This window comes from Kogia breviceps, chromosome 6, assembly GCF_026419965.1.
Source record: "Kogia breviceps isolate mKogBre1 chromosome 6, mKogBre1 haplotype 1, whole genome shotgun sequence".
NCBI classification, from domain to species: domain Eukaryota; kingdom Metazoa; phylum Chordata; class Mammalia; order Artiodactyla; family Physeteridae; genus Kogia; species Kogia breviceps.
The window spans coordinates 133357759-133382928 of NC_081315.1; the positions used below are offsets into that span (position 1 = coordinate 133357759).

Consider the following 25170-nt stretch of genomic DNA (forward strand, 5'->3'; position numbering starts at 1 on the left):
CCTGGTGGCGCAGTGGTTGAGAGTCCGCCTGCCGATGCAGGGGACACGGGTTCGTGCCCCGGTCCAGGAAGATCCCACATGCCGCGGAGCGGCTGGGCCCGTGAGCCATGGCCGCTGGGCCTGAGCGTCCGGAGCCTGTGCTCTGCAACGGGAGAGACCACGACAGTGAGAGGCCGGCATACCGCAAAAAAAAAAAAAAAAAAAAAAAAAAAAAAAAAAAAGATCACACATCATGACAAAGTTAGATTCATCCTAGGGTCACAAGGATGGTTCAACATATGCAAATCAATCAGTATGATACAACACATAAACAAAAGAAAAGACAAAAACCACATGGTCATCTCAACAGATGCAGAAAAAGCATTTAACAAAATTCAACATCCATTCATGATAAAAACTGACCAAAGTGGGAACATATCTCAACATAGTAAAAACTATTTATGAAAAACCCACAACCAACCTAACACTCAATGGTGAAAAGCTGAAGGCCTTCCCACTTCTATTCAACATAGTACTGCAAGTCCTAGCCACAGCAATCAGACAAGAAAAAGAAATAAAAGGTATCCAAATTGGAAGAGAAGAGGTAACATTATCATTATATGCAAATGATATGATACTATAGAAAATCCTAAAGACTCCACACAAAAACTACTAGAACTGATAAACGAATTCAGCAAGGTAGGAGGATACAAGATTAACATACAAAAATTGGTTGCATTTCTTTACACTAACAATGAAATATCAGAAAGAAGAAGTAAAAAAAAAAAAATCCCTTTTTAAATGGTATCAAAAAATAAAATACTTTGGAATAACCCTGATCAAGGAGGTGAAAGACCTATATGCTGAGAACTATAAAACATTGATGAAGGAAACTGAAGATGATTTAAGCAAATGGAAAGCCATCCCATGCTCTTGGAAGAATTAGTATTGTTAAAATGGCCATACTACCCAAAGCAATCTACAGATTTAATGTCATCCCTATCAAATTACCCATGACATTTTTCACAGAACTAGAACAAATAATCCTAAAATTTATATGGAACCATAAAAGAACCAGAATTGACAAAGCAATCCTAAGGAAAAAGAACAAAGCAAGAGGCATACCTTTCCCAGACTTCAGACAATACTACACAATTAGCTACAGTAAACAAAACAGCATGGTATTGTCAGAAAAAAAGACATATGGATCAATGAAACAGAATAGAGAGTCCAGAAATAAACCCACACACCTACAGTCAATTAATCTTGCCAATTAACAAAGGAGGCAAGAATATACAATGGAGAAATGACAGTCTCTTCAGCAACTGGTGTTGGGAAAGCTGGACAGCCTCATGTAAATCAATGAAATTAGAACACTCCCTCACACCATATATAAAAATAAACTCAAAATGGGTTGAAGACAAATATAAGTCATAACACCATAAAATTCCTACAAGAGAACACAGCAAAACATTCCCTGACATAAATCATACCAATGTTTTCTTAGATCAGTCTACCAAGGCAATAGAAATAAAAGCAAAAATAAACAAATGGGACCTAATAAAACATAAGCTTTTGCACAGCAAAGGAAACAGTAAACAAAATGAAAAGACAACCTATAGACTGGGAGAAAATATTTGCAAGTGATGCAAACAACAAGGGGTTAATCTCCAAAATATACAAACAGCTCATTCAACTCAATAACAACAAAATCCAATCAAAAAATGGGCAGAAGACCTAAACAGACATTTCTTCAAAGAAGACATACAGATGGACAATAGGCACATGAAAAAATGTTCAACATCGCTAATTATTAGAGAAATGCAAATCAAAACAACAATGAGGTATCACCTAATACTGGTCAGAATGTCCATCAGTAAAAAGTCTACAAATAATAAATGCTGGAGAGAGTGTGGAGAAAAGGGAACCCTCCTACACTGTTGGTGCAAATTTAAGTTGGTGCAGCCACTATGGAGGTTCCTCACAAAACTAAAAATAGATTTGCTATATGATCCAGCAATCCCATTCTGTGGCATACATCCAGACAAAACTCTAATTCAAAAAAATACATGCACCCCAGTTTTCACAGCAGCACTACTTACAAGAGCCAAGACATGGGAACAACCTAAATGTCCATCAACAGATGAATGGATAATGAAGATGTGGTATACATATACAATGGAAAATTACTCAGCCATAAAAAAGAATGAAATAATGCCATTTGCAGCTACATGGATGGACCTAGAGATTACCATACCAAGTGAAGTAAGTCAGAAAAAGAAAGACAATAGCATATGATATCACGTATATGGAATCTAAAATATGCCACAAATGAACTTATCTATGAAACAAAAACACACTCACAGACATAGAGAACAGACTTGGGGTTGCCAAGGGGGAGGGTGAGTAGGGGAGGGATGGATTGGGGGTTTGGGACTAGCAGATGCAAACTATTATATACAGAATGGATAAACAACAGGTCTATTGTACAGCACTGGGAACTATATTCAATATCCTGTAATAAACCATAATGGAAAAGAAAAAAATAAAATAATTAAGTAAATAAAATCATCTAAACTTCCCCCTCAGGAAACTAGGAAAAAAAAAAGACCAAGTTAAATCAAAAGTAAGCAAAAGAAAAGAAACAATAAGAATTAGAGAAATCCAATGTTCATTGCAGCACTATTTACAATAGCCAGGACATGGAAGCAACCTAAGTGTCCATCGACAGATGAATGGATAAAGAAGATGTGGCGCATATATACAATGGAATATTACTCAGCCATAAAAAGAAACGAAATTGAGTTATTTGTAGTGAGGTGGATAGACCTACAGTCTGCCATACAGAGTGAAGCAAGTAAGAAAGAGAAAAACAAATACCGTATGCTAATACATATATATGGAATCTAAAAAAAAAAAAAAATGGTTCTGATGAACCTAGGGGCAGGACAGGAATAAAGACACAGACGTAGAGAATGGACTTGAGGACACGGGGAGGGGGAAGGGTAAGCTGGGACAAAGTAAGAGAGTAGCACTGACATATATACACTACCAAATGTAAAATAGATAGCTAGTGGGAAGCAGCTGCATGGCACAGGTAGATCAGCTTGGTGCTTTGCAACCACCTAGACGGGTGGAATAAGGAGGGTGGGAGGGAGGTGTAAGAGGGAGGGGATATGGGGATATACGCATGTATATAGCTGATTCACTTTGTTATACAGCAGAAACTAACACAACACTGTAAAGCAATTATACTCCAATAGAGATATTAAAAAAAAAGAATTACAGAAATCAATGAAATTGAAAACAGTAAATCAATAGAGAAAAATCAACAAAACCAAAAGCTAGTTCTTTGAAAAGATCAAAAAATTCATACTACTCTAGCCAGGCTAACTAAGAAAAAAAGTAGTTACAAATTACTAATATCAGAAATGATAGAGAGGACATCACTACAGATCCCATGGACATGAAAAGGATAATAAAGGAATACTTTGAACAACTCTATGCCCACAAATTTGATAACCTAGATGAAATGGACCAATTTCTGTAACACATAATCTGCCAAAACTCACACAAAAAGAAACAATGTTTAGGCCTATATCTTTTTTTTTTTTTTTTTTTTTTTTTTTGCGGTACGCAGGCCTCTCACTGTTGTGGCCTCTCCCGTTGCGGAGCACAGGCTCCGGACGTGCAGGCTCAGCGGCCATGGCTCATGGGCCTAGCTGCTCTGCAGCATGTGGGATCTTCCCGGCACCAGGGCACGAACCCATGTCCCCTGCATCAGCAGGAGGACTCTCAACCACTGTGCCACCAGGGAAGCCCATAGGCTTATATCTATTAAAGAAATTGAATCAATAATGGATAACCTTCCAAAACAGAAAGCACCAGGCCCAGATGGGTTCACTGGTGAATTCTATCAAACTTTTAAGGAAGAAATTATACCAATTCTCTATAATCTCCTTCAGAAGATAGAAGCAGAGGAAATACTTCCTAACTCATTTTCTTAAGGGGTCAGCATTACCATAACACCAAAACCAGTTGACAACATTACAAGGAAAGAAACTACAGACCAATATCTCTCATTAACACAGATGCAAAAATCCTCAACAAAATATTAGTGAATTGAATTTAAAAATTATATAAAAAGAATTGTACACCATGACCAAGTGAGAGTCAACACTCACAATTTAATTAATGTAATTCATCACATCAACAAGATAAAAGAAAATCACATGATCATATCAATAGATGCAGAGAAAGTATTTGACAAAATCCAATACCCACTGATGACAAAAACTCTCAATAAACTAGCAGTAGAGGGGATCTTCCTTAACTTGATAAAGAATATCTATAAAAAAACCTACAGGGACTTCCCTGGTGGTCCAGTGGTTAAGACTCCACACTCCCAATGCAGGGGGTGTAAGTATGATCCCTGGTTAGGGAACTAAGATCCCACATTCCATATGGCATGGCCAAAAAAAAAAATTTTTTTTTAAGAAAAAACCCTACAGCTAACATCATACTCAATGGTGAGAAACTAGAAGCATTTCCACTAATATCAAAAACAACGCAAGTATGCCCCCTCCCATAATGCCTTTTCAACATCATACTGGAAGTACTAGCTACTGCAATAAAACAAGAAAAGAAAAGAAAACATGTACAGTTTGGAAGGAAGACATAAACTGTCTTTGTTCGCAGATTATTCTATCACCTATGTAGGAAACCAAACAACAACAACAAAAAACCTTCCTGGAACTAATAAGTGATTATAGCAAGGTTGCAGGATATATGGCTAATATACAAAAGTCAACTGCTTTCCTATATACCAGCACTGAACAAGTGCAATTTGAAATTTAAAATACAATGCAATTTACAGTAGCATCCCAAAAATGAAATATTTAGGTGTAAATCTAACGAAATATGTACAAGATCTATATGAGGAATACAACAAATCTATGATGAAAGAAATCAAATAAGAACTAGATAAATGGAGAGATATTCTGTGATCATGGATAGGAAGACTCAATATTCTCAAGATGTCAGTTTTTCCTAACTTTGATCTACAGATTCAATGCAATCCCAATTGAAATCCAGCAAATTATTTTATGGCTATCAACAAGCTGATTCTAAAGTGTATACTGAGAGGCAAAAGACCCAGAATAGCCAGTGCAATATTGAAGGAGAACAAAGTTGGAGGACCGATACTACTAAGGGTATTGGGTCATATAAATCTACCGTAATCAAGACAGTGTGGTATTGGTGAAAGAACAGACAAACAGATCAATGGGAAAGAACAGAGAGCCCAGAAAGAGACGCACAGAAATATAGTCAGTTAATCATTGACAAAGGAGCAAAGGCAATAGAATGAAGCAAAGATAGTGTTTTCAACAAATGGTGATAAAAAAACTGGTTATCCACAAGCAAACAAATGACTTTATACACAGCCTTTACAGCCTTCACAAAAATTAACTCAAAATGTATCACAAACCTAAAAATAAAACTATAAAACTCCTAGAAGATAACACAGAAGAAAACTTAGATTACCTTGGGTATAACAGTGACTTTTTAGATACAACACCAAGACACAATCCATGAAACAAATAATTGATAAGCTGGACTTCTTTAAAATGAAAAACGTTTGCTCTTCAAAAGACATCATCAAGAGAATGAGAGACAAGCCACAGACTGGATGTTGCAAAAGAAACATTGATAAAAGACTGTTATCTAAAATACAAAGAACTCTTAAAACTCAACCATAAGAAAACAAACAACCCAATTTAAAAAACCAAGGCAAAGAGTTCAACCCATATCTCACCAAAGGAGACAGACATACAGATGGCAAATAAACAGAAGAAAAGATGCCCTACATCATATATCAACAGGGAGATGCAAATTAAAACAACATGCAAATACACATCTATTAGAATGGCTAAAATCCAGAACAATGATAACATCAAATGCTGGTGAGGATGTGGAACCGGAATCCTAATTCATTGCTAGTGGGAATGAAAAGTAGTACAGCCACTTTGGAAGACAGTTTAGAAGTTTCTTACAAAACTAAAATATATTGTTACCATAAGATCCAGCAATTGCTTTCCTTGGTATTTACTGAAAGGAGTTGAAAACATGTCCACAGAAAATCCTGCAAGTGGACATTTACAGCAGTTTTACTCATAATTGCCAAAACTTGGAAGCAACTAAGATGTCCTTCAATAGGTAAATGGATAAATAAACTGTAATATATCCAGACCATGGAACATTATTCAGCGCTAAAAGAAGTGAGCTATCAAGCCATGAAAAGGCATGGAGGAAACTTAAATGCATATTACTAAGTGAAAGCAGCTCATCTTTAAAGGCTACATTCTATATGATTCCAACTATTCAACATTCTGGAAAATTCAAAACTATGGAGAAAGTAAAAAGATCAGTGGTTGCTGGGGTGGGGTGAGGGTGGTGAAGAGGAGGAGCAGAGAGGATTTTTAGGGCAGTGAAAACACTATAATGATGGATATATGTCATTATACATTTGTCCAAACTCATAGAATATACAACACCACGAGTGAATCCTAAGGTGAACTATGGACTTTGCATGATTATGATGAGTCAAGTAGGTTCATCCTTATTAAAAATGTACCTTTCTGGTGAGTGATGTTGATAATGGGGGAAGCTATGCATGTTTGAGAGGAGGGAGTATATGGGAACTCTCAGTACCTTCCACTTAGTTTTCCCTTGAACCTGTAACCGCTCTAAAAAATTCTTTTTTTTAAGTCGATATAATCCCTGATACTAACAGAATAACGGATAAACACCACAACCTCCACCCCCTCCCTCCCAAAAAAAACCCCACAATGACAGCAAATTACAGGAACTTCTGAAAGTTTAACAGCAAAAGCAAGTCTAACTGGAAGACTGGACTCTGGAACCAACCGTTCAAGCACTGTAACATATAACCCTAAAGGAAGGATTTCCAGGAACGAAGGGAAAAGTTGACTTTTCTCTGAACAGCTTTTATACAGCTTGCAGGTAGACAAACTTACGTAAATCTGATATATCCATTAATGTAGAAGACAAGAGCTTTCCATTTAGAAACTGACCTAAGTTTGTGGAGTAGTTCTGTTTGTTACATATCTTTGCTGAATATCACCATCTTCTCATCTACATAAAGTGTATCATACCAACCTCAGGGGTCTTTTTTTTTTTTTTTTTTTTTTTAGTTATTTCTGAGATATACATTTTAAAGTAATAACAAGAATTACGACATATAACATTACACATAAGATTTTTAGAAATTTCTAAAAATTTCGGAGGTCGTTTTTGATCAATACATTATCGCACGTGTGTGAGAACTCTCAAATGTGTTATTCTACAAATGGCATTATAATTAATAGAAATTTACCAAAATAAATAATGGAGTCCATTTTCTTAAACTACCGTATCCATTCATTACAGGTATGAAAAACTGGAGTAAGCACAGAGGTGGAAACGGGTAGTTACACCCGTTTACACGGGTGTAAGTCAGGTACTGACTTTTTTCCCCAATGGTGTTCCGTCAAGTTTAAGCATTTGGAATTCAGCAATTGTTTTAAACCCTTTACAGAATTGGAAGAAGTAGCTTTTCAGACCGTGAAGTGAGTAACTGACCAGTGGTGAACGTCTCATATCTTAGGGTACCTTTTTTATCCGTCTTTCGCGGGTCTTCCAGGAGCCGAAACGCCAACGCTCGCAAACAAGTTCTAGGCCGCCGAAGCACTTCCGGTCCTCGGCCCGGAGGCGAGCAGATAAGGAGCCTGTCACGCATGCGCGCCCCGGCGCAGCCTCTGCGGAGCGCCCCGCCTCGTTACGTCCCCTCCAACCTCGCTAGAACGGCAACCGGCGGGAGTTTTTCAAAATGGGAGCGCGGAGGCGCCGCCCAGGCCTCGGAAGGTGCCCGGGAGACCTTTCGGTGGCTGTGGTGCCGTCGCCGGGAGCGGCGGCCTAGAGAGCCGAGCCTGATGGACGCCAAGACACGCTGCCTACTTGGAGCGCTGCCTCGAAAGGACTGCGTGAAGGGAGTTAATCCGGGGAGCACGGGCCGCGGCCTGGAAATATGGCGACCTGCATCGGGGAGAAGATCGAGGTGAAAAGACTCGGCAGTCCTCAGTAGGGCGGGTGGGAGTCGGAGTGCCGGGACTCGTCGAGACCCTGGCAGGAAGGGGATAGAGCGCAGCTAACGGCTGCAGGTTGGACGCCGGAGTGCTTTGGGAGGGTCCCAACCGCCGGGGGCCCGGCTGTTTGAGGTCGGAGCGGCCCGCCCCTCTGAGACGCAGGGGCGGTGGGACAGGTGTGTTGCTTGCGGCCCCGCCCTTCTGTTCCTAGGCACCGCGGCTTCATGTCAGCGATCCCGCCGGAGCTGCCGCGCTAGCGAAGGGCAAGGCTATCTTCCCTTTCTCCAAGGGGATGGCGGTTACCTCCGGCGGGAGTTGCGGCGGGATTCAGTTCAGGGCCTTAGCTCTCGGGGGCTGGCTGGAGGTGGGACGAGGATGCTGAGGCTACGCTGAGGCTGAGGAACCAGATCATTAGGGCGCTCTATCTAGAGACCAGCCTGGAAGCTCAGAGACCCGCAAGGCGTCAACATGCTGTCCACCCCAGGCACCTGCTGTATCGAGGTGTGATACCTGCTTGAATTTTGAATGCAAATTCTCCTCCCGATCCATTTTAGCCTCTTTTTTCCAGCCCCTTCCTATTTTTCTTCCTTTCTATGTCGAAAATCATCACACATATTCTTTAATTTTAACTTTTAAGGACTTTAAAGTTGGAAATCTGCTTGGTAAAGGATCATTTGCCGGTGTCTATAGAGCTGAGTCCATTCACACTGGTTTGGAAGTTGCAATCAAAATGGTAAGAATATGTTAATCAGTTTCTCACTTCTACTTTGCAAGTAACTAGAGAGGTTTGCTACTTGAGATGTTAGAAACTCCTTACTTGCCAGCCTTTTCTTTATGCTGTAAAAAACCCATTGCTTAGGCAGAAGACAGTAGTTCCAACAGTTAAACTTAAGGATCTCTTAGGAGATCCTTAACCATGCTTAAATAAGTGTTCTATCTTTACTCATGTTCATTAGATTTGGTATCTGTTCTAATTATACGTACTTAGAGTAATTGGTAACAAAGAACAAGTAATAATTTGTTTATAATAAGAATACACTTGTGCATAGTTCTGTATTACACTGTAAAAAGCTAAAATACTATACTATTCTTGATTGTTAGAAGTCAGTCTAATAGGAGTAACATAAGCAAGTTAAACACCTAAACCAGTAGGAAAAGGGAAGAGAAGTTTTGTTTTAAAGCTTTGCTGAATTTTATTTGTTGTTATTATCATAGATATGATGGTTGAGCTATTAAATTCTTTAAGTTGGTAGAGTGTATTAGAATGCATTGGGCAAGTTTATTGAATGTTCACTCTGTCAAGCACTCTGCTAGGTGCATGGGGAAAATAGACAACGAAATAAATTGATCTCAAAAAGAAGAAGAGGGCTTCCCTGGTGGCGCAGTGGTTGAGATTCCGCCTGCCGATGCTGGAGTCACGGGTTCGTGCCCCGGTCTGGGAAGATCCCACATGCCGCAGAGCAGCTGGGCCCGTGAGCCATGGCCTCTGAGCCTGCGCGTCCGGAGCCTGTGCTCCGCAACCGGAGAGGCCACAACAGTGAGAGGCCCGCATACAGCAAAAAAAAAAAAAAAAAAAAAAAAGAAGAAGAAGATAAAAGGACTTGAGAATATTTTAAAGTATACTTTCTCTTTTCAAAGTTAACATGACAACTTCACATTTGAAAGATTATCATCAACATTTAAACCTCTCATGTTATTTTTAGATAGATAAGAAAGCCATGTACAAAGCTGGAATGGTACAGAGAGTCCAAAATGAGGTGAAAATACATTGCCAATTGAAACATCCTTCTATCTTGGAGGTAAGATACAAATTTTATAGAAGTGGCCAAGGGCATTGAATTTTTCTGTATTATAATTTATTATGCCCTTTTACATTTCAGCTGTATAACTATTTTGAAGATAACAATTATGTGTACCTAGTATTAGAAATGTGCCATAATGGAGAAATGAACAGGTATCTAAAAAACAGAAGAAAACCATTCTCAGAAAATGAAGGTAGGCCTTTCTTTCATTTTTCTTAACAAAAATTTTTTTGGGAAAATACAAATTTTACTCTGTGTAGTTTTGAAGAATGTACTGTTTTATAATATTTAATAAAACTGTTTCAATTATTACTTTGGGCTGTAAAAAGAGATTTCCCCCCCCAAATTAAAAAAGCTGTTAATTCATATAAATAATTCAGGCATTACAGAAATAAAGTAGAAGAAGAAATTTGCTATCCATCTTTTGCCAAAACAACATTTTAAATTAAGTCATTGGTCACAGTTGAATGTGTATCCTTTCAAATCTAGAAAAAGCTTTTTAGAGTGCTGTTGATGACTATAAAGTAGTTTCTAAGTCAAACACAATATCTGTTGAAACCATTTATTATAGAAAATGTCAAACACTTAAGTTGAGATAGTAATATAATGAGCCCCTATGAACTTAGCACTGAGCTTCCAAAACTATCAACTCATTGTTTCATCTGTACCCTTCTTATTCCCCCAATTCCTCAGAGTATATTGAAACAAATCATAGACATCTTTTTACCTTTAAACGATGCAGACTTTAAAAAAAAAAAAAAAACGTAAGCACAAAGTCACTGTCATACCTAATAATTCCTTACTATCAAACACATTGTCAGTTTCAGCTTCCCTAGTTTCTTATAAGTAACTTTTTTTACAGTTCAGATCAGGTTCAGGTAAGGTCCGTATATTATCACACAAATGATTGTTTTCAGATTATCTTACCCTGCTAACTGACATTGCAGGCTAAGATTGAACGCTAAGAAAGGTGGTAGCTGATAGGCTTTTTGTCCATTTGATCTATATTTAACCCATTTGGAAAACAATTTGGTCATATGTATTAAGAGTTAAGGAAATATTCATATTCTTAGACTGAAAATAACAATACATAATAAGAAAATAAATTCATATACATATTGATGATGAATACTGCATTTTTCATAATACTGTATAATAGTAAGGCCTTCTTAAATAAGACAACTTGCAAAAGATAGGAAGGAAATGAATTACCAATTTGACTAATTAAAATTAAGAATGTATGACAAAGGATACTGTCAACAAATTTTTTAAAAAAGATAGGAAGAAAATATTTGTATAACAAATGGCTGTCCAATTAATATTTAAAATATAAGGCATGCCTTAAAAGAAAAGATAATTGTATAGGAAAATGAACAGGGGATGTAAGCAGACTGTTCACAGAAGAGCAAGTATAATTGGCCAATAAACATATGAAAAGATGCTCAAAATCAGGAGTAATCATAAGAATGCCAACTAAAATAATGAGTACCATTTTTTTATCCATTGGATTGAGACTACCTAATTTCAACAAGGATATGCTTGAAAATAACAGGCTTTTGGAGAGTGATTGGCAAAGTATTAAAATACTAAATTTTATCTTTGGATGCAGTGATTCTACTTATTGAATTTACCATAATGAAGCACCCCATATATATGCACAAGAAAACAAGCATGTACAAGAATGTTTATTGCTATATTTTTTTATAATCTTGAAATGACCCAAATATTAATCAATAGCAATTTAATAAGATGGAGATCTATGTGTACTGACATAGAAGTATCTCCAAGAAATATTTCAAAGTGGCAAAAAAAGTAATAAACTATATTTTTATATTTTAAAAACATTTATTACAGTGTATTTCTATAGATTTAAATGTATATAAGCACATGGAAGAAAAGTTTAAAAGAATATATATAAACTGTTAATAGTGACTACTTTTTAGGAGGGTTTGGGAGGACATCAAAGGAAATTCAGCTTGCTTTTCTTTTTTTCTCTTTTTTACAATTTGAATTATTTATGAATTGTTTAATTATAAATATTTTCTCTTTCTATGGACTTCTGGTTACCCTAGTTAATTCTAGTCACTCCCAATTCCTAATAAAATTAAGCTTCCCTTAACTGTATTTAGAAAACTCATTAGTTGGAAAGGACAGAGTTTAAAAGGAGTGCCTAGTTGTCTTAATGGGAATTATTAAAGAATATTATGAAATTATCAGAGTGGTATTTTGGCTGGTAAAACTAAGCTACAAACCAATTTACTAATTGTCACACTGGCATATGTACTTGGCTTTCATAATGTATTCTAAATACTGAATCTTCAGATTTTCTAAATTGTAAGTTTTATTTTTTGCATTCTAACAGCTCGACACTTCATGCACCAGATCATCACAGGAATGCTGTATCTCCATTCTCATGGTATATTACACCGGGACCTTACACTTTCTAACCTCTTACTTACACGTAATATGAACATCAAGATCGCTGATTTTGGGCTGGCCACTCAATTGAAAATGCCACACGAAAAGCACTATACTTTATGTGGAACTCCTAATTACATTTCCCCAGAAATTGCAACTCGAAGTGCACATGGACTGGAATCTGATATTTGGTCCTTGGGCTGTATGTTTTATACGTTACTTATTGGAAGACCACCCTTTGACACTGACACCATCAAGAACACGTTAAATAAAGTTGTACTGGCAGATTATGAAATGCCAACTTTTTTGTCAAGAGAAGCCAAGGACCTTATTCACCAGTTACTTCGTAGAAATCCAGCAGATCGTTTAAGTCTGTCTTCAGTATTAGACCATCCTTTTATGACCCGAAATTCTTCAACAAAAAGTAAAGATTTAGGAACTGTAGAAGACTCGATTGATAGTGGACATGCCACAATTTCTACTGCAATTACAGCTTCTTCCAGTACCAGTATGAGTGGTAGTTTATTTGACAGAAGAAGACTTTTGATTGACCAGCCACTCCCAAATAAAATGACTGTATTTCCAAAGAATAAAAATTCAAGTGATTTTTCTTCTTCAGGAGATGGAAGCAGCCTTTATACTCACTGGGGAAATCACGAACAAGAAACCAGTAATAGTGGAAGGGGAAGAGCAATCCGAGAGGCAGAAGAAAGGCCACATTCTCGATACCTTCGTAGAGCCCATTCCTCTGATAGATCTGGCATCTCTAATAGTCAGTCGCAAGCGAAAACGTATACAATGGAACGATGTTACTCAGCAGAAATGCTTTCAAAATCCAAAAGATCAGGAGTAGATGAAAATGAAGAAAGATACTCATCCACAAACAGCAATGCTAATATTCTTCACTTCTTTAAAGAAAAGACATCCAATGGTTCTGGATCTTTTGAAAGACCTGATAACAATCAAGCACTGTAAGAATAATTCTATCAAAAAGCATTTTACTTTTCGATAAACATTGTATTAGCACAAACATGAAGCTGCATCTAACTAAGGGCTACCTTTTTTCTAACCTTGTCAGATATTCCTGGGGCACTTTTAACTATGACTTCTATTTTTTAATAAGAAGAGAATCAGAATGATTTTGAATTGTGGTTTAAGAATCTCTTAAAATGAGTGTATGTGCTCATGAATGTATTTGTAGTATGTGTTTAATACTTGGGAATTTCTAGTGTCATTTTAAATTTTATATGAAGCAGGTCTCCAGTGCAATATATCACATATTAAATATGTCTGATTCCTAAAGTACTCTTATCAGTAACTGTACACACACACACACACACACACACACACACACACACACACACACACACACACACACACACACACAAAGAAGTTGACCCTAATAGATGAGTAATCATATTATTGACTGCTTCTCACATGAAGGCAAGTTTTTAGTGACTAGTGTTTTTCTTTTTCTGATCTTTGATTTTTATGTTTAAATTAAAAGAGGACAGCAGCCATTATAGAAACGTTGTCACAGTGCCATGGGCATTTTGGCATGGGAATTTAGCTTCATAGAAACAATTTAGTTTTGCAAATGTTGGGTTCTACAGTAAATGTAAAAATTTAGGTATTAATATCAGAAGAGAGCTCCCTTTTTTAGTGTTTTTTTATCTTAAAAGGTTACTACTTGATAATTTTTTATTAGTTTATGAGAAATTTTTTTTCTTTGTTTAGCTCCAATCAGCTTTGTCCAGGAAAAACTCCTTTTCCATTTCCAGATCAGACAGCTCAGACTGAAATGGTGCAACAGTGGTTTGGGAATCTGCAAATAAATGGTGAGTTTTTAATGGACTATTTAATAAAAAGTTAATGACTTGGCCATTTACCAAGCATTGGAGTTTTCTATTTGGGTTTTCTTAAGAAAATAGTGCATTTTCAATAAACTGTTACAATAATAGTAATAATTACTGTTAACACAGTTTGAGTATTTACTGTATCAGCCACTGTCCTTAATGCTTAACATATATTATTAACTTATTAATAATTCTCACAAAAACCATATGAGGAAGATACTATTATTAGCCCTGTCTTACAAATGAGGAAATAGTAGTGTGCAAAGGTTAATTTGCCAAGCTGCACTGTCCATAAATACAAGAGAGAGGAGCCTAACCCAAGCAGTCTGGTTCAGAGACTTTACTCTTAACCCCTCCGCTCTTGCAGCCTCTCTGTAATAGGTACCTACTATCAGTGCCTATAAAATAATCAAAAGATGGTTGACTTTATTTTTAAGTAGAAGGTGATGTGGACCATCATAGTGTACCAATGGAACCTCACATACACTAAAATACACAGCTACTAAAACCTAAACATTTTTAAACAGCTGTCATCCAAGTCATTATTTTATTTATAGATACAGAGTTTGAAAGTTAAACATTTCTCATTATTGAACATGACATTCACAGAAGGTGGGTTGGAAAATAATGATGGAAAAAAGAATAAAAAAGAAACATGGAGAGGAGGAGAGAATTTTTTACTAAGTATCATGTTACCTCAGACAAAGTGCATAATATGGCTGTAATTTAAGCAGAGAGTTGTTATATCACCTCAAGAGTCTATTTTTTTCATGTATATTATTTTCAAGGGCCCAAAAGAGAATTAATCTTCTCATGTGTACTTGTTAAAGATGATAATTCAAGTTTATGTTTTTTAAAACTACAAAACTACTATGTGCTTAAATCTTGCACTTAACCTTCTATTGTGTTTATAGATACTTTTATTTGGTAATATGGACATGTCTGACGTAACCTTGTTTATAATACTCTAGTAGTGCTGCTACAAGTTTAAAGTATATTATTTGATATAAGATATTTTCTGTCATAATGGGAGTTATGGAGGGAGGCACTTAAAAGTCATTTAAGGGGAAAGCTGAGATATAGATTTTTAGAGTTTAGCATTAGAAAAATTGCCTTACAAAGTTTTATATAGTCTAATCATTTTAAGGGCTTTAAAAATAATAATGTTCCCATGTGAACTCTAAAACTATATAAAATTTAAATGGGTAAAATTCAAGAACTGTTTTAGAAATGTGGGTACAAATACATTTGTAATATTAAGTATTAATAATAAACCTACTTCATATATTTTAGAGTGTTCTGGTTTTAGTTACATATTTTGTAAGTAAAGATGAAATAGTCCTTAGCTTAAAGAGAGTGAATTTACATGTTATGTAGAATGATTACCTGGGAACTCCTCTCAAATCTGTATTTGTTGCAGCATTGGCAGTTGCTTTAGTATTAGTAGGTGACCCTAGGTGACTAGTTTTTGCTTTGATTGAAAAATTAATTTCATATTAATATCTTTTCTTTCTTAATCTTAGACTAAAGGTATTCCTTCGCAGCCTGGCTTAAAATGTCCTTTTAAAGTCACTATTTTATTATGCCATATCTTTTTGTTGTTTTTTTTTTTTGGCCGAGCCGTGCAGCTTGTGGTACCTTAGTTCCCCAACCAGGGATTGAACCTGGGCCCTTGGCAGTGAAAGTGCCAAATCCTAACCACTAGACCACCAGGGAATTCCCTTACACCATATCTTAAACTGAAAAATTACAAGCTTTTTTTTAAAACTAGATTTCTTTTGTTCCTCAGGAAAAAAGAAGGCTATTGTAACCAGCATGACATTGTTTTGTGTAGACTTGACTTTTTAATTATTCACTAAATTGCTTTATTCTATGTATATTATAGCTCATTTAAGAGAACTACTGAGCGCAACAGCATTAGCCCCAAACAGAGATTTCCAGGGCCATCCAGATTTGCAGGACACATCAAGAAATGCCTGGACTGATATAAAAGCCAGAAAGAGCCCCGATGCTTCTGATAATGTGCATTCTGCAAAACAGTTGAATACCATGAAATATATGACTGCATTTCACAGTAAACCTGAGATAATTCAACAAGAATCTATTTTTGGCTTAGATCCTTCTTCCGAACAAAGCAAGACGAGGAGTATGGAGCCACCATTGGGTTATCAGAAACATACATTACGAAGCATTACATCTCCTTTGACTGCTTACAGGTTAAAACCAATCAGACAGAAAACAAAGAAGGCTGTGGTATGTCTATTATTTTTCTAAACCATTGGATGATATTTTCCTTGAGTTTATGGTTTCTGGTATCAAACATAATGATATCTTTTCAGTTCCCTATAATGTCCCTGTATTTTTGATACGTACTTGATAAACTCAAAAGAGACTGGGTGTTTATGGAAAAATAGCTGTTGTTTCCTTCTGGGTACTTTAAGAATGGTGAATTGATAGTAATTTTTGAATTTTAAATTATTGCTAATGAAAAACATTTAAAAGTAATACTGGCTAAATACTGTGTTAAATATTATTCACAATCCTAATCACTAAGTTAATATTTAATACTATCTTTTGCTTTTGTTTTCATTATTTCTACATTTAATCTAGTCTCAAAAAGATAAACTAGAAAATATAACCTTTTTTAATATCTGAAACTATTTAAAGAAAAGGAATATGCACAAAATTAAGTATAGGATTTTTTTTTTTAATGTCATGTGTGCATTGGGAGTGGTGATTTTGATGTTTTAATTCCGTCTTCATCCTGTTTGTCCCTGTTTTCCCTTTCACCCAGTCTTGGCTTTATTTGGCTTGCTATTGTCTTTTCAAGCCCTTAAATTCTCCACCCTACCTTCTGCTTTCTTTCTGCTCGCTGGTTATCATTTCACACTTCATTATACCTTCTTTCCTTTGCTCCTTATGTTTCACAGTTGTGCTGAAATACACCTGTGGTCTAGACAATTGCATTGAAGCAGCTATTTAATTTTTACTTTAATTTTTGTTTCTGCCATGGGTAAGTACTCTTCTCTTAACTAATATGTATGTCAGAACTGTTCTGGTAAATAAGAGAATTGTTACTGATTTTAGTTAGTTTGTTTTTTTTTTAGGTGAGCATACTTGATTCAGAGGAGGTATGTGTGGAGCTTCTAAAGGAGTATGCATCTCAAGAATATGTGAAAGAAGTTCTTCAAATATCTAGTGATGGAAATATGGTAATGTGGATTTCCTTTATTATCTTGCAGCTTCATCACTTAAGCATTTAGTATTCCATTCGTTCTATAATGATATTTAAAAAATAATTTTTAGTCACTTTTCCCGATATGATAGTATCTCTGAAATTCAAAAACTAAAATAGTATACTACATACATTTAAATAAATTAGTGTGGTGTAAAAAATAATTATAACTAGGAACAAAATCTAAACTTTAGGCTTAAGTTTAAAAAGCAAAAAAAATTACTTTTAGAGAATATTTAGCATTTTCAATAAAAATAGTATACATGTTAGCTCTTTTTATAATTTTAGTGACAAAATATAGTGCTCTAACTTAATGGCATATAATCAGAATTCTTAAAATGTTTTGCCAGATCACTATTTATTATCCAAATGACGGAAGAGGTTTTCCTCTTGCAGATAGACCGCCCTCACCTACTGACAACATCAGTAGGTACAGTTTTGACAATTTACCAGGTATGTAAATTTACCAGGGAATAAATTTAGATAATGGATTTATATATACATAAACTCTATACTGTGGGTATCATAAATTGTAAATATTTTGGCTTCAGTCAGGATGCAGTTTATGTTCTTATAACTTTATATCTGGTGAGATGTGCTATACCTCACTAATCCAATATTTAGTCATATTTTGTGTTATAATGGTATTTTATTATTTACTTAAGTAAAAACTAACTTTAGAATATTAGTCATGTGTCACACAAATATAATTTGTACACTTGTATAGTTACAGTTTGTCTAGAATCATGTTAAAAATTCAACATGAAGTATCTGGTTTTTGACTTTTGAAATCATTAGTGTGCTACATAATGATCACTTGTAATTGCGGGTAACCAAATTTGGCTCCTGGTTTAGCTTCTGGATATTATGAATTGGGAAATTAAGTACTGAGTAGTAAAACTTCCCTAAGGTAACTTAGAAACAAATAAGAGAACCTATCTAATCTAACTCTGTTAGAAATTAAGACACATAGACAAGACTATCAAATACTATAAATGACCATAGTTACAGGGAACTGCTAAAATTTACTACTCTTATGTTTTACTAATATAAAAAGTGCTACATTTCTTTTCCTAAAGTCATTTGGTTCTGATATCTCAGGTAGAACTCTTTTCATTTCATTTATTAAAACTTTCCTGGAGTCATTATCTTACTTTTAATAAGGAGTCAGTGATTCAAAGTAAGAGATTTTTTAAATAATCATGATACTGGGACTTCCCTGGTGGTCTAGTGGTTAAGACTTCGCCTACCAACGCAGGGGGTGTGGGTTCGATCCCTGGTCGAGGAGCTAAGATCCCATGTGCCTCATGGCCAAAAAACCAAAACAGAACAGAAGCAATGTTGCAATGAATTCAATAAAGACTTTAAAAATGGTCCACATCAAAAAATCTTTAATAAATAATCATGATAGTAATCATCAGATTTTGTTATATACTTCTTTTATTTTATTATATTATACTGTCTTTAGTTTTCATTAAAATAGTAGACGTACATCTCGAAAATATTTTTCTTTGGGTGATGGAACTGTTAACTTTGGGTAATGGGATTATTAACTTTCGACTTGAATTTTTGAGGAAGAGTAGAAATAAATGTTAGACTGTTATGGAATTTATGTCAACACTTTATTCCCTAATGTTAGGTAACTTTTTTGTTTTCTCTCCCTAGAAAAGTACTGGCGAAAATATCAATATGCTTCCAGATTTGTGCAGCTTGTAAGATCTAAGTCTCCCAAAATCACTTATTTTACAAGATATGCTAAATGTGTTTTGATGGAGAATTCCCCTGGTGCTGATTTTGAGGTTTGGTTTTATGATGGTGAGTGCCATTTAGAAATGGTAATTTTTTTCCCTTTAGTTTGTAACTTAGTAGTTGTGGGTTTTCTTGGTTTTTTGTTTTTTGTAAATTCAACACAGTGCGATTTATTTATTTATTTTATTTATGGCTACGCTGCATGGCTTGTGGGGTCTTAGTTCCCTGACCAGGGATTGAACCCAGGCCATAGCAGTGAAAGCTCTGAATCCTAACCACTAGACCACCAGGGAACTCCTCAACACAGCGAGTTGTGTGTGTGTGTGTATGCATCCATACATAAAAATTATACAGCACAGTATACTATATGTCAAATGTTAATCAAAATTTATACATACTTGCTTGTAAACAATGTATTCTCTAATACATATATTAATTCTCTTTCCCCTTTTGGCTCCAGTTTAACAACACTCTGATTGATATTATAAAAAATAATAAACAATATCCTGTTTCTTACTAGAAATTTAAACGGACACATGCCAAATTTTTAGAATAATAAATATCACAAAAGGATAAGGTTGAACCAGAGAATTTTATTTTCTAAATCTATAAAGATGTATACTTTTTAATCTGTAAAGTTTCCTCCTTTAAGGGACACATAGTACATATACTCACACAGTACACATAATTATAGCTGTCCTTCACTTATGTTTTTGTATGAGAGTAGTGGTTTTTTAAAAATATAAAAGTATCAAACTTAAGCCAGTTATATGCGGAAAAGAAAAATGGCCTATATTTTTTGAATACTACTTTGAGAGCCTCATTTTATTAATGGCCAATAAGTGAATGTAAATGTTACCTTGATCTGGGAGTCATGTACTGGGGTATGATAATGAATATAAATCTAGGAATATTTAAAGAAATAATAAAGGATTTTCTGCTTAATTTTTAAGGAGCAAAGATACACAAAACAGAAGATTTAATTCAGGTGATCGAAAAGACTGGCAAATCTTACACCTTAAAAGGTGAAAGTGAAGTTAATAGCTTGAAAGAGGAAATAAAAATGTATATGAACCATGCTAATGAGGTATGTACTGACTTTTAGTAGGATTTTTCTTACCAATTAATAATAATACAAATGACATAGATGAAGTAATGACAGAAAGCACTGTTTTGAAATAGGGCCACCGTATTTGTTTAGCACTGGAATCCATAATTTCAGAAGAGGAAAAGAAGAGTGGAAGTGCTCCCTTTTTCCCAATAATCGTAGGAAGGTAAATGTTTGAAAATTTATTAAGTATGGCTAAAATGTGTAGAAATGTTTTTTTAAAAAAACCAGTTTAGTGTTTACATTATGAACATTCTTTTGTTTCCTATGAATTGAAAGCTTTAAAGGAATGTATTTGACATATCTTTCTCCTTCAGAAAACCTAGTAGTACTAGTTCACCTAAGGCCTTAACACCTCCTCCTTCTGTGGATCCAAACTATCCAGTGAGAGAGATACCATCTCTGAATAGAATGATCATAAATAGTGCAGCTTCTCCAAAACAGGCACCAATACTTAATCCTTCTGTAAGTAAATATATGTCACTTCTGTACTTTAAACTCTTCAATGATTGCCTTATGTCCTTGATATAAAACTAAAATACCCTACTGTGGCCTTACTATCACCTACCTACTTTTCCAGTATCATCCTGAGCTACCCCACACTCTCTGTGCCTAGTTCCTTGATTAAGCCAAACTCTCAGGGCCTTTTCACATGCTGTTCACTTGACCTGGAACTCTTTTCCCGAACCCCTTAATGGCTAATTCTTTTTCATCTTTCAGGTCTCAGTTTAAATACTACCTCAGCAAGGCCCAACCTGACTCCTCTGGGAAAAAGCTAAATATATTAACATATATATTGTTTTATTTTTACTAGTAAAATATCATTAACTGCCTTAATATCCATGATAGAATCATGGTTAAACAAACTTACATTTTTACTCAATGAACTATCATGCCAATAAAAACTATATAGCAATGTAGTAAAATGCAAGATTAAAGAAATAGATCTCTGTGTGTGTATATGGGTATTTGTGTATTCACACACACAAACATACATACTATAATTGCAGCTATGAAAAATTATACCTTGGGAAAAAAAGACAAAAGAAATCTACCAAAATCAAAATAGTAGTTGTGTGATTTTTTTTCCTATTTTATACTTTTCCAATTTTCTGTAATGTGATTGTATTTTTTTAACTTTGTCTTTTAAAAATTAATTTAAGATAATGAAAATCTGGTCATCATCTACTTTTGCTGAAGTTGGCTTATTAGAATGCTAAGGAATAATATCTTCCTTTCTCTTATTGTTTGTAGATGGTTACAAATGAAGGACTTGGCCTTGCAGGTGCAGCTTCTGGAACTAACAGCTCTCCTAGCAGTCTAAAAGATTGTCTCCCTAAATCAGCACAACTTTTCAAGTCTGTTTTTGTGAAAAATGTTGGTTGGGCTACACAGGTGAGAAGTTACATTTCTCTTTGCAAGACAGTTTTTACCCCTTTTTTGCATTGATTATATCATTAATAGTTTTCAGATTTTTTTATTTGTATACAGATGGAAAGCTCTAGATATTGTTGATAACAAATTGCCTGGAGGGCCTAGGTGTGACCTGTTTTTGCCATTTGTTTTTAAAGTAGAGGTCATGATGATGGCTAAACATTAGGATTTGAGAATGTCCAGGGCATAGTAAGTTTTAGAAAGTATTTGTTATCTATATTAATAGAGTAACTTTTATTTGGCAGAAAATAATTTTTGCATTTAAAAATTAGGTCTACATTGAGTTTCAAACTTAAAGAATTTTATGTAGATGTAACCTTAGATTTGTATATTTTCTGAAAGCTTGAACTTCGGAGATGTTTGAGCACAGCACATGTAATTTTTTACTTACCATCCTTTATGGGTGGTAGGAAATAACGGGAAGGGAACTCAGCATTTGTTGAGTACATGCTATGTGGTACCATGTTTTCCACATACATTGTCTCATTTCCCAAAATAAAACCTAGTAAAGTTGATGTTATCTCCTTTCATAGATAGTAAAATTATGGCTCATAATGGATGGTTGACTTGCACATTCCTACTAGTTAGTTTGCAGAATCTGGAAGTAAACCCAGGTCTGTTTGATTCCAGTGTCCATGTCTTCTCTGTACTCTGTTTGGAGTGGCACATTGTAAACATCAGTGACTAAAGAAACCAATTTCAAAAGCAAAGATGTAACATTCTCAAGCAGAATAGAAATTCTTTTGGCCTAAGAACAAAGAATAGAGGGAAATTCTAATTTAAGAAAGTGTTGCTTGGTTATTTCCTAAATCTCTTCTTGGTTAGAAATACTATGGGAAAGAAAAAAAAAAAAAAGAGCTTGCTCAGATATCCTAGTGGAAATGAATGGGAAACAGGATTTGTGTAGAATAATTTTAATTTATGATGCCCTACCTATTAAAGGATTAATCTGAAAAAGACATGAATATTCTCAAATGTTACTACCATCACAGTCCCAAATTTGTAGTTACCTGAAGGGTTGTTTTAGTTTTTTTTAAACGATGTGAAAAACCTGTTAAACATGAATACCTTTTAAGAACTTCATATCCTCTATAGTAATTTTGCTTGCTTATCCCTTTTCAAGTTAACTAGTGGAGCTGTGTGGGTTCAGTTTAATGATGGGTCCCAGTTGGTCGTGCAAGCAGGAGTGTCTTCTATTAGTTATACATCTCCAGATGGTCAGACAACTAGGTAAGTTCTTAAAATACTGGTTGAGATTCAGCTCTTTGCTCTAATTTTGTTTTATCTATATGATGAAATAAATGACTTAATATTGACAAAGTTCATATTATTATTTAAACTGTTAAATATTCATAGCAGCTCATATAGTCTTTTTAATGCATATTTTATGAGTATTTACAGGAATGCAGGGTAATTGGTATGGATTATCCACTCCAAGTGGTTAGATTCCTTTAGCCTTCTTATTCCTTCAGTCTAACTAGGTTGGCCCTTTTCAGAAGTAATGGACTTCTAAGTTCAAATATACTTAGACAATTTACATTAAAGAATATAGAAACAAGGAAGCTTTCTTTTAAAAGGTAACCAGATTATTTTTCCCAAATGAAAGGCTGTATCCCCTGATCTAATGTAAAGTGATTAACGTTTAAAAGACTTTTTTGAATGTATATATTCATTCTAAATGAGGACGTATGCCAGGCTAATAAGTATGCTAGCAAGGAGGATCTGGGAATAGTAAGAATAAGCAGTAGTTTAGTCTCCACATTTCAAACCATAACTTACTAAAAAGAGGTAGGGTGCCGACAGTGCCAGTACAAACACGCTACTTTATGAAAAGTGCATATTGTAGAGAAAATACTTGGTACAAATATAATTTGTGGATATCTACCAAGCTTTTGTGTATATATATGCAGTACCGTCATTTAAAGAACTCATAAAGTGAGAGATTTTGTTAAATCTACTCTTTCAAATGCTCCAGAAAGTGGAAAGATATAGATAAAATAGGTAGAACCCATGTTCAGAAGATAGAAGTTCAGATTTTACTTGATATGGTCATTTGGAAATTTTTAGTATTTAAGAGAAATGTATTATGTGTTTAGCTTAGTGTTTTCTTTAAATTCAGGTCTTCAATTTAATGAGGAATCCAGATTTTCAGCTTGCTTTAGAAATTATAAAGTCCGTTCAAGTTTTTTGACCTAATTTTCTTTTTATTATTTAAATACATTTAGAAATTGGTCTATTTGAAAAGGAAACAGGGACTTTCCTGGAGGTCCAGTGGTTAAGACTTCACCTTCCAATGCAGGGGGGTGTAGGTTCAATCCCTGGTCAGGGAGCTGGGATCTCACATACCTCACAGCCAAAGAACAAAAACATAAAACAGAAGCAATGTTGTAGCAAATTCAATAAAGACTTAAAAAAAAATGGTCCACATCAATAAAAAATCTTTAAAATATAAAAATAAGTAAAGGAAACAAATTGAGTATGCTTAATTTAAGTATCTAATAAATAATTGTGTATGATCTCTCTGAAGTGCCTTTGCCATTGAAGAATTACTGAAAAATATAATGTGCCTTTTGGTACTCTTACAAACCAAGTGACTAAGTTATAATTTTATCTTTTTCTCTTTTGCTTCACTTAGGTATGGAGAAAATGAAAAATTACCAGAATACATCAGACAGAAATTACAGTGTCTTTCTTCCATCCTTTTGATGTTTTCTAATCCAACTCATAGTCTTCATTGATTAAAGCTCCTTTTAGATATATATATGATTAATAAATAACGTTTTTGTTGGCTTTCAAGTAAAGTGACTTTTTTCATTTTAAAAAACTTCTTCAGAAAGCCTTTCTATAAAAGAGAATTTTAATCTATATCATAACGATGTGTGAAACTTGAGTCACTTACAAAATGTAGTGGTCGTAGACTAAAATACGACAACTTTGATCTTAGAACATATACTCCTAAAATTACTGTGTTCATATATTTGTATTGAACAATCTTTTAAAGCAAAAATATAAATGGTGTGTGGTATATTTGTGCTTTTATTTTTTTCCCTACTTCTTAGACATGTTAAGAATCGTGGACAAAACATGCTGGAGTTTCTGAATTTTGAACATGTAAATAATGTGTATTTATGTTACAAGTAACAATGTAAACATGTATATTTGTTTTATATTTATTTTTGTAGCACTAGTTTGTGATGAAACATTTCTGAAAATGCATTTTATTAAAAAAAAATAAATAGTGTTACCTTATCTTTTGATTTATTTAATTAAATACTTAATTTAGGGACTTCCCTGGTGGTGCAGTGGTTAAGAACCCACCTGCCAATGCAAGGGGACATGGGGTTCAATCCCTGGTCCGCGAAGATCCCACGTGCCGCGGAGCAACTAAGGCCATTCACCACAACTACTGAGCCTGCACTCTAGAGCCCACGAGCCACAACTACTG

At 34.9% G+C, this 25170-nt stretch overlaps 1 protein-coding gene and 1 non-coding gene across 3 annotated transcripts; one reads left to right on the plus strand and one right to left on the minus strand.

Moving 5' to 3' along the window:
• Nucleotides 1-7810: 7810 nt before the first annotated feature.
• On the plus strand, nt 7811-24973 carry PLK4 (polo like kinase 4). Of its 2 annotated transcripts, none has more exons than XM_059066159.2 (16): nt 7811-8095; nt 8761-8856; nt 9827-9922; nt 10004-10118; nt 12288-13314; nt 14081-14181; nt 16316-16452; nt 17307-17411; nt 17785-17887; nt 19100-19249; nt 20137-20270; nt 20366-20457; nt 20609-20756; nt 21546-21686; nt 22849-22955; nt 24361-24973. In XM_059066159.2, exons 1-16 carry the CDS (start codon nt 8066-8068, stop codon nt 24461-24463), a joined length of 2685 nt encoding a protein of 894 aa, XP_058922142.1. In that variant the 5' UTR covers nt 7811-8065; the 3' UTR covers nt 24464-24973. The 2 variants fall into 2 exon arrangements, with proteins under 2 accessions (XP_058922142.1, XP_066892743.1); XM_067036642.1 differs by having other exon boundaries at nt 7839-8095; nt 9831-9922.
• TRNAE-UUC (transfer RNA glutamic acid (anticodon UUC)) lies at nt 15843-15915 on the minus strand. The gene has a single exon. It is a non-coding gene; the product is annotated as a tRNA-Glu (tRNA).
• Nucleotides 24974-25170: the final 197 nt, after the last annotated feature.

Excerpts from the sequence above, each read along its gene's own strand:
- PLK4 (XM_059066159.2), top strand. The coding sequence starts at position 8,066 with ATGGCGACCTGCATCGGGGAGAAGATCGAG. Across the intron at positions 8,096-8,760 it reads GCATCGGGGAGAAGATCGAG|GACTTTAAAGTTGGAAATCT; the intron begins GTGAAAAGACTC and ends TTAACTTTTAAG. Across the intron at positions 8,857-9,826 it reads TGGAAGTTGCAATCAAAATG|ATAGATAAGAAAGCCATGTA; the intron begins GTAAGAATATGT and ends TGTTATTTTTAG.